This window comes from Salvelinus alpinus, chromosome 37, assembly GCF_045679555.1.
Source record: "Salvelinus alpinus chromosome 37, SLU_Salpinus.1, whole genome shotgun sequence".
In the NCBI taxonomy this organism is placed as follows: Eukaryota; Metazoa; Chordata; class Actinopteri; order Salmoniformes; family Salmonidae; genus Salvelinus; species Salvelinus alpinus.
The window spans coordinates 17,374,696-17,385,124 of record NC_092122.1 but is presented as its reverse complement, the minus strand read 5'-3'; the positions used below and the strand labels follow the sequence as shown (position 1 = coordinate 17,385,124).

Sequence of the window (10,429 nt, the reverse complement as noted above, 5' to 3'; positions counted from 1 at the left end):
TTATTTTTACTGGTGGACTGTTAACTTTATACATGGCATACATCCCTAGATTCACACTGAATAATGTATTATAGCCTAATATAATAACTTGTAAGAGGCTAACAATGTCTTTTAAGGCTATCTTGATCAGATCTTCAAACCTCAAAACATTTGTTTATAAGGTTATCTAAACAAACGATCATGTGGATATTAGTATGTGAATTGTAGACTGAGTAACAAGCTGGCGCCAGAGGCATAGAAGCAATTCAACGCCCATTTCATTATTATAAAGCTCAGCACTTGGAAATATTACACTTCAAATCTAACCTTCAGCTGGGACTTCGATACTTTGCCGCATTTCTCCATGTCCAGCGATGTGAACGCGTACCAGATGGATTTGAGCAGTTCGGATTGCAGTTCCATTGTGGAGACAGACGTCTTTGCGTCTACATTCCGAAGCGAGCGGGTTGCGCACAGCAGTGATATCAGTATTGCAAACTGAAGTTGAAGCACTTCATGAGAAGGCGAACAGGACACGTTAAGAAAAGGGGTGGAGAGGAAAAATGATGTAACGAAAGTAAAATACTATATGCATATAATATATTTATAATCAAAATAAATACTTAATTAAAAATAAACCACAATATAATATTAACATTTCACTTTTCACATTTGGATTCATATAGGGTACTAATAGCCTACCGTATAAACCTATAATTATGTTTTAGGTCACTCAAAGTTAAAACTTCGAATGACTTTGGAAAACTCTGGCATCCTTGTAAATTATTGACCTTTTTCTTTCGAGTGGGTGGTGGTAAATGAACCCCAGCTCTTGGTTGATGTCATTGATGTACAGACGCGATATGAGTCTTTATTTTCCCCAACGCAGTTAAGCCAAAACCACGCTCCGTTATTCAGAGAGACGTTCTACTACCCTCCCAGCGCAGAGACAGTGACCTTCCAAGGTAAGGATGGAAAGTGTAATTTAACAATTAGCTGCCTACCGTAATGCAGGCCTATTATTATCATATTTGGTAACATTTGCCCGTGTATTTATTTTCAGAGTTTCAATGAGTTGTAAAAATGTATCAGAGAACTCTGCTGAATTCCCTATTTTGAAGATCAGCTAAGTTAAACCTCTAACGAGCCTCTACCCCGGGTCCGGGAGCACCCCCCACCCCCCCACACACTGATTAGCATAGCTAGCATAGCTTCACAAGTAGATAGTAGCATCTAAATATCATTAAATCACAAGTCCAAGACACCAGATGAAAGATACAGATCTTGTGAATAAAGCCACCATTTCAGATTTTTAAAATGTTTTACAGGGAAGACAAAATATGTAAATCTATTAGCTAAACACGTTAGCAAAATACACCACTATTCTAACTCCATCAGTTTCTTACTCCTTCAGGTGCTATCACCAATTCGGCTCAACTAAGATATTGATAGCCAATAACCTATAAAAAAAACCATCAGATGACAGTCTGATAACATATTCATGGTATAGGATAGTTTTTGTTAGAAAAAAGTGCATATTTCAGGTAGAAATCACAGTTTACAATTGCACCGACCATCACAAATCGACTAGAATTACTAGATAGAGCAACGTGTATGACCAATTTACTCATCATAAAACATTTCATAAAAATAGACAAAGCATAGCAATGGAAAGACCCAGTTCTTGTGATTTCAGACCATATTTCAGATTTTCTAAGCGTTTTTCAGCGAAAACACAATAAATCGATAAGTTAGCATACCACATGTGCAAACGTTACCAGAGCATCGATTCCAGCCAAAGAGCGCTATAACGTAATCACCGCCAAAATATATTAATTTTTTCACTAACCTTCTCAGAATTCTTCCGATGACACTCCTGTAACATCATTTTACAACATACATATACAGTTTGTTCGAAAAGGTGCATATTTAGCCATACAAAACCGTGGTTATACAATGGAAATAGTCACAACTCAAGCCTCAAAATGAGGAACGTCAGCTTTCAGAGTGATCTAGTTTAATCGAAAGCTAATCATATACTTGACTAAAAAATACAGGGTTGACAGGAATCGAAAGACAAATTAGTTCTTAATGCAACCGCTGATTTACATTTTTAAAATTATCCTTACTTTTCAATACAGGGTTCGCCAAGTGAAGCTATACCAAACAAAATGGCGAAATATGCGTTTAAAATATTTCGACAGAACAACGATTTATCATATTAAATATTGTTTACTTTGAGCTGTTCTTCCATCAGATTCTTGGGCAATGTATCCTTTCTATGTTATAAACGTCTTTTGGTCGATAGATGTCCTCTGTCCTTCGAAATATCCACTAACGATCGAACGGGACCCCAAAACGTGTCCAAAGTTTCAGAGTGCACAACAAAGAAATTCCTCAAAATCGCACTAAACGGATATAAATTGCTATAAAACGGTTCAAATTAACTACATTATGATGTTTTTAACAACTATAACGACTGAAAACATGACCGGGGAAATATTGCTGGTTAGACAAGGATTTGGAATGAGGCAAGTCCGATGTCCTTCACGCTTCAGGCGCGCGACGAGAAAGGGCGGTCCCTATACATTTTGTGGTTTTATAATGGCTGGGATTGTGCAATAGACTCCATTCAAAACGTGATGACGTACAGACACCCAGAGGAAGACGTAGGCAGTGTCGGTTTCTTCATAGCATTCACTGTCGCCTTAAAAACAGACTCCAGATCAGGGGTAAAAATTTCTGAAATCTGACCCCTGTCATGAAAAGTGCTGTAGATATTGTTCTGTACCACTCAGAGACAAAATTCCAACTTCTATAGAAACTAGAAGGTGTTTTCTATCCAATAATAACAATAATATGCATATTGTACGATCAAGAATTTAGCACGAGGCAGTTTAATTTGGAGACCCAAATATGCTAATGCGGAACAGCACCCCCTATAGTTGCAAGAATTAACCTAGGCTACTTAACGTTACTAGTTCGGTATTTGAAGCTGTTATATTATCATTAGTAGTCTATTATCAGGTAAAATCATATGCTTATTATTCATAATTTCTCAAATATGTATTAGCTAATCATTCAGCCGAATAAGCAATGCTACAGCCATTGAATCTGTCTTTGAGCGTTAAGGGAGACCGTCTACTCTCCTTGACTTTGTTGTGTATCTAGAACCTTATAAAGAGGTCTTCCATGAGCTATTTCGACTTTGTAAGATTTCTGTTGTTACTCCAGCCAGCAGTGCTTCTTGCGAGAGAAGCTTCTCAGCTTTAAAACTGACCCACCTTAGGACAACAATGGTTGATGACAGGTTAAGTCACGGCAGAATTCTCAGTGTTGAGTCAAGGAGGGCACGCTCCCCAACATGGATGAGTTTGTGAACATTTAGCCAGTTCTCACCAGAACAGCAGAATTATGCTGTTTTAAATCTACCAGGGATAATTTGCCATTTAGGCGGTCCCTCTGGTCATGATTAAAACCTGCACTGTGTACAAGCTAGTACACTGACATTCTAAAATGATAAATCCAAAGGGTATCATGTCACACAGACTTTATTTGTTCTTGATTAGGCCAATTCCAAAATGTTTCTTTGCTATTAGTTAACATAATATAAACTCAGCAAAAAAAAAAATTCTTCTCACTGTCAACTGTGTTTATTTTCAGCAAACTTAACATTTGTAAATATTTGTATGAACATATACATCTTGCTGTGAGATGTTACCCCACTCTTCCACCAAGGCACCTGTAAGTTCCCGGACATTTCTGGGGGGAATGGCCCTAGCCCTCACCCTCTGATCCAACAGGTCCCAGACGTGCTTAATGGGATTGAGATCCGGGATCTTCGCTGGCCATGGCAGAACACTGACATTCTTGTCTTGTAGGAAATCACGCACAGAATGAGCAGTATGGCTGGTGGCATTGTCATGCTGGAGGGTCATGTCAGGATGAGCCTGCAATGACAACAAGCTCAGTCCGATCATGCTGTGACACGCCGACCCAGACAATGACGGACCCTCCACCTCCAAATCGATCCCTCTCCAGAGTTCAGGCCTCGGTGTAACGCTCATTCCTTCGACGATAAACGCGAATCCAACCATCACCCCTGGTGAGACAAAAGTGAAGAGCACTGTTGCTGGTGATGTCTGGTGAGGACCTGCCTTACAGCAGGCCTACAAGCCCTCAGTCCAGCCTCTTTCAGCCTATTGTGGACAGTCTGAGCACTGATGGAGGGATTGTGTGTTCCTAGTGTAACTCGGGCAGTTGTTTTTGCCATCCTGTACCTGTCCCGCAGGTGTGATGTTTGGATGTACCGATCCTGTGCAGGTGTTGTTACACATGGTCTGCCACTGCGAGGACGATCAGCTGTCCTTCCTCTCTCCCTGTAGCGCGGTCTTAGGTGTCTCACAGTACGGACATTGCAATTTATTGCCCTGGCCACATCTGCAGTCCTCATTCCTCCTTGCAGCATGCCTAAGGCACGTTCACGCAGATGATCAGGGACCCTGGGCATCTTTCTTTTGGTGTTTTTCAGAGTCAGTAGAAAGGCCTCTTTAGTGTCCTAAGTTTTCATAACTGTGACCTTAATTGCCTACCGTCTGTAAGCTGTTAGTGTCTTAATGACCGTTCCACAGGTGCATGTTCATTCATTGTTTATGGTTCATTGAACAAGCATGGGAAACAGTGTTTAAACCCTTTACAATGAAGATCTGTGAAGTTATTTGGATTTTTATGAATTATCTTTGAAAGACAGGGTCCTGAAAAAGGGACGTTTCTTTTTTTGCTGAATTTATATGAGCATAAATATGATACTGTAAGTTTGTAATATTGATGGGCACCAAATGTAGTTTTATTTTTCAAGTCCGTTTCTGCTTGATACCTGGTATGTCAAATTGGGGTGTGTTTTTTTGTAAATGTATTTTTTTGTAAATAAACTATGTAATTTATGTTACACACAAATGCTATCTTATCTCCTTGGTGATTGAGCTGTATTTCTGAAAATGTTTTGGATGTTCAACACTAGACCCAGATTATATATTAATGAAAACAGAGTGACTACATGATTGAGTTGCGGCTGTCAGTGATAAGCATTTAAAATGTTGCAACAAGAAGTAGAGGAGGGGTGTGTGCAGTGCTTGACTTGGGCAGGAGCTCACCAGAACTGAGTACCAGAACCTTACATTTTCTACTGCTTGAGTTCCTGCACCTCTTATAAAATATTAGCTAAAAAAAAAGTTTATATAAACAGTACCCCTGCACCAAAAATGAGAACCGAAATCTATTTTAGTCCAAGTCAAGCACTGGATGTGTGGCGAAGATATGGCTAGTCTCTCTAGAATGCATGCACTCAGCTCTCCAGAATGCGCTCAGCTGTCTCTCGCTAATTCTTGTGCATTCGTTGTTTCATTGTGTGAATTGTTTGCTCTTCGATTGCTTTGATTGCTCTTCGATTGCCAATTACATATGTCACCAGTAGGCCTTGTAAATGTACCGTTAATCCCATGCCATTTACATTAATTTCTGTTAATGCATGTATTAATTACAGTCATTTACTGTGCTCATTATGTTGTTTGCGGTGTTGAGTTCACAACCTCCTACACTAGTGAGAAACAAGTTTTGGTTAATTTCATAACAATTACAAGTTCTGTCAAATATTTGTTCATTGCCTTTTGTTTGGAGTGCTCCGTGAGCAATGAGCATGTTCTCTGTCCTGATAAAGTCGAGGGAGCGTGCGCCTGAGCACGCACAGAAGTAGACGTACCTGGCCTGCTGCATGCAAAAGTAGGAAAGTGCCTATTTTGCAATGTCAGATTTCGTGATTGTCATAACTCACCACGTCCACCACGTCCATATCAGCCTTCCTTCATCTGACTGCAATGATTTTAAAGAACTAAACAGGTGTAAGCAAACCCTGGACCCCGGTCATGGCTAGGAGGGATCCTGCTTTTGACAAATTAACGTCAGATTTGACTTTTCGAAGCAGATTAGGAGAAATTATGCAGCAGTTTAGGAGAATTAACGTAGCAGGTTATGATAAACAAGCTAAGGTTAGGAAAAGGGTTAGAGATTAGCTAAAATGCACAACAAAACTACTTTTGACATAAGTTGGATTCATTCTAGCCATGGTCCCCCCACATATAGGGTGCATCTCAATAGTCTGTAGTGGCTTCTTCTTCACAAAGGGGATCTGTCTTCTCTCCTGCACTCTTCACTGATCTGAAGCACAGTACAGGTAAAAGAAATCTGGGTACATTTCAACAGTTTACAGTGGCTTCCTCTCCTCGTTTTCTAGCCCTCATCTGCTCTTAGAAAAGATAACAGGATTGTATTGTAGGGGTCCCATGTGGCTCAGTTGGCAGAGCATGGTGCTTGTAACACCTGGGTTGTGGGTTCGATTCCCATGGGGGACCAGTACAAAAAAAGTAAGAATAATGCCATGCACTCACTACTGTAAGTCGCTCTTGATAAAATGGACCAAACATTTTAATGTAGAAAAATAATCTATTCACTAGGCCGTATTCATTAAATTTGTCCAATAAGAAACACTTGTTTTCCTTTTCGGTTACAAAACGTTTTGCTACGGTGTGCACTAATGAATATGACCCAGGTGAAAGCAATGCTAGATGCCCACTAAGAATTTGCTTTCATCTGGTAACTACATTTTCCACTAGAGGGTGATATACAGCTAACTGCCAAAATATAGGAAACAACCAGATAAAATGCCTTAATAGGGTGATGGGCCACCACAGGCTGCCAGAACACTTTCAATGTGCCTTGGCATAGATTCTACTAGTGTCTGGAACTATTGGAGGGATGCGACACCATTCTTCCACGAGAAATTCCATAATTTGGTGTTTTGTTGATGGTGGTGGAAACCGCTGTTTTACATTTACATTTACATTTAAGTCATTTAGCAGACGCTCTTATCCAGAGCGACTTACAAATTGGTGCATTCACCTTATGATATCCAGTGGAAACCCCACTTTACAATAGTGCATCTAACTCTTTTAAGGGGGGGGGGGGGTTAGAAGGATTACTTTATCCTATCCTAGGTATTCCTTAAAGAGGTGGGGTTTCAGGTGTCTCCGGAAGGTGGTGATTGACTCCGCTGACCTGGAGTCAATCACCACCTTCCGGAGACACCTGTTTTAGGTGGCGCTCCACAATCTCCTGTAAGTGTTCAATTGGGTTGACATCTGGTGACTGACACACACACACACACACACACACACACACACACACACACACACACACACACACACACACACACACACACACACACACACACACACACACACACACACACACACACACACACACACACAGAACTATGGAATCGAGTTATATACAGGGCCTTCGGAAAGTATTCTCACACCTTGAATTTTTCCACATTTTGTTACGTTACAGCCTTATTCTCAAATGGATTAAATAAATAAAAATATTTAACAATCTACACACAATACCCAATAATGACAAAATGAAAACAGGTTTTGAGAAATGTTAGGAAATGTATAAAAAACAAAAACAGAAATACCTTATTTACATAAGTATTCAGACCCTTTGCTATGAGACTCGAAATTGAGCTAAGGTGCATCCTGTTTCCATCCTTGAGATGTTTTTACAACCTGATTGGACTCCACCTGTGGTAAATTCAATTGATTGGACATGATTTGGAAAGGCACACACCTGACTATATAAGGTCCTGGAGCTGGCCAGCCAGGCAAGTCTGAGCAATCGGGGGAGAAGGACCTTGGTCAGGGAGGTGACCAAGAACCCGATGGTCACAGAGTTCCTCTGTGGAGATGGGAGCACCTTCCAGAAGGACAAACATCTCTCGAGCACTCCACCAATCAGACCTTTATGGTAGAGTGCCCAGACGGATGCCACTCCTCAGTAAAAGGCACATGACAGCCTGCTTGGAGTTTGCCAAAAGGCACCTAAAGACTCAGACCATGAAAACAAGATTCTGTGTTCTGATGAAACCAAGATTCAACTCTGGCCTGAATGCGAGGTGTCACGTCTGGAGGAAAACTGGCACCATTCCTACGGTGGTGGCAGCATCATGCTGTGGGGTGTTTTTCAGCGGCAGGGACTGGGAGAACAGTCAGGATCGAGGCAAAGATGAACGGAGCAAAGTATAGAGATCCTTGATGAAAACCTGCTCCAGAGCGCTCAGTATCTCAGACTGGGGCGAAGGTTCACCTTCCAACAGGACAACGACCCTAAACACACAGCCAAGACAACTCAGGAGTTGCTTCGGGACAAGTCTCTTAATGTCCTTGAGTGGCCCAGCCAGAGCCCGGACTTGAACCCGATCTAACATCTCTGGAGAGACCTGAAAATAGCTGTGCAGAGACGCTCCCCATCCAACCTGATAGAGCTTGAGAGGATCTGCAGAGAAGAATGGGAGAAACTCCCCAAATACAGGTGTGCCAAGCTTGTAGCGTCATATCCAAGAAGACTCGAGGCTGTAATTGCTGACAAAGGTGCTTCAACAAAGTACTGAGTAAAGGGTCTGAATACTTATGTAAATGTGATATTTCTGTATTTTTTTTGTTTTTATAAAAAATTAAAAACCTGTTTGTCTTTGTCATTATGAGGTATTGTGTGTAGATTGATGAGGAAAAAAACTATATCGTCAATTTTAGAATAAGGCTGTAACCTAACAAAATGTGGAAAAAATCAAGGGGTCTGAATACTTTCCGAAGGCACTGTGTAGCATAAAGAGGTATAGAGTACAAAGGTATGCCCGCCTTATTGGTAACCTCCCGTTAGTGCCATCCTCCTCTAGTTACTGTCTTAAAGATCAACTAAACACTCAACCTCCATGGACGTACTGCACCAGTCGGTGCCTACTGGGAATAATACACTTATCTTCATCAATGTCTCTGTGTGATGTGCATATTTCAATATGTTAATTAATAATTAAACTCTATTCTTTGTCCATCTTCCTATTATTCACCATCCATTTCCTATTGGGAGAAATACAATCCCGAAACACAACCGAAACAAACTGCAAATACATGTAACCAGTTTGTGGGTCGCGAGCTTGATGTAGTCATTGAGTGCAAGGAATATGGGACCAAATACTGGACTTTTGAATACTTTAATACACTTGGAGTGAATTTATCCAAATACTTATGATTTACTTAAATGGGAAGGCTAGATAAATAAAGTGCATTCATTTCTAAACAGTAAAACAGAAATGTAAGAAAATAACCTCAAAAGCTGAATTCCGTACTGTCACCTCGTATTAAACATTTTATCTCAAATACAAAATGGTGGTGTATAGAGCCAAATGTGAGAGCTTCGCTTCACTCTCAAAAATACATATGGATGGGAGTGTATATAAAATAACCGTATTCACTGTGCTATAGTTGTGATAATTTGTTCCCATTTAGTATCCAGGGAGAGGCACCCCAATGGTGGAACAAACTCCCTCACGACGCCAGGTCAGCGGAATCAATCACCACCTTCCGGAGACACCTGAAACCCCACCTCTTTAAGGAATACCTAGGATAGGATAAAGTAATCCTTCTAACCCCCCCCCCCCCCCCCCCTTAAAAGAGTTAGATGCACTATTGTAAAGTGGTTGTTCCTCTGGATATCATAAGGTGAATGCACCAATTTGTAAGTCGCTCTGGATAAGAGCGTCTGCTAAATGACTTAAATGTAATGTAAATGTAAGTGGGTGTAAAAACAAACAAGGATGTGGTTGAGCAACATACAGTGGGGAGAACAAGTATTTGATACACTGCCGATTTTGCAGGTTTTCCTACTTACAAAGCATGTAGAGGTCTGTAATTTTTATCATAGGTACACTTCAACTGTGAGAGACGGAATCTAAAACAAAAATCCAGAAAATCACATTGTATGATTTTTAAATAATTAATTTGCATTTTATTGCATGACATAAGTATTTGATCACCTACCAACCAGTAAGAATTCCGGCTCTCACAGACCTGTTAGTTTTTCTTTAAGAAGCCCTCCTGTTCTCCACTCATTACCTGTATTAACTGCACCTGTTTGAACTCGTTACCTGTATAAAAGACACCTGTCCACACACTCAATCAAACAGATTCCAACCTCTCCACAATGGCCAAGACCAGAGAGCTGTGTAAGGACATCAGGGATAAAATTGTAGACCTGCACAAGGCTGGGATGGGCTACAGGACAATAGGCAAGCAGCTTGGTGAGAAGGAAACAACTGTTGGCGCAATTATTAGAAAATGGAAGAAGTTCAAGATGACGGGCAATCACCCTCGGTCTGGGGCTCCATGCAAGATTTCACCTCGTGGGGCATCAATGATCATGAGGAAGGTGAGGGATCAGCCCAGAACTACACGGCAGGACCTGGTCAATGACCTGAAGAGAGCTGGGACCACAGTCTCAAAGAAAACCATTAGTAACACACTACGCCGTCATGGATTAAAATCCTGCAGCGCACGCAAGG

General features: G+C 40.9%; 1 protein-coding gene across 2 annotated transcripts in view; it reads right to left on the bottom strand.

Moving 5' to 3' along the window:
* Positions 1-483, bottom strand: part of LOC139565853 (differentially expressed in FDCP 6-like) — a 12,867-nt gene extending 12,384 nt beyond the window's left edge. The window contains exon 1 of one of the 2 annotated variants that reach the window (XM_071386477.1): positions 307-483. In XM_071386477.1, coding sequence (XP_071242578.1) covers positions 307-402 — 96 coding nt within the window. In that variant the 5' untranslated portion in view covers positions 403-483. The remainder of the gene's footprint in view (positions 1-306) is intronic. The other variant, XM_071386476.1, reaches the window with a different exon arrangement.
* Between the last annotated feature and the right edge of the window lie 9,946 nt (positions 484-10,429).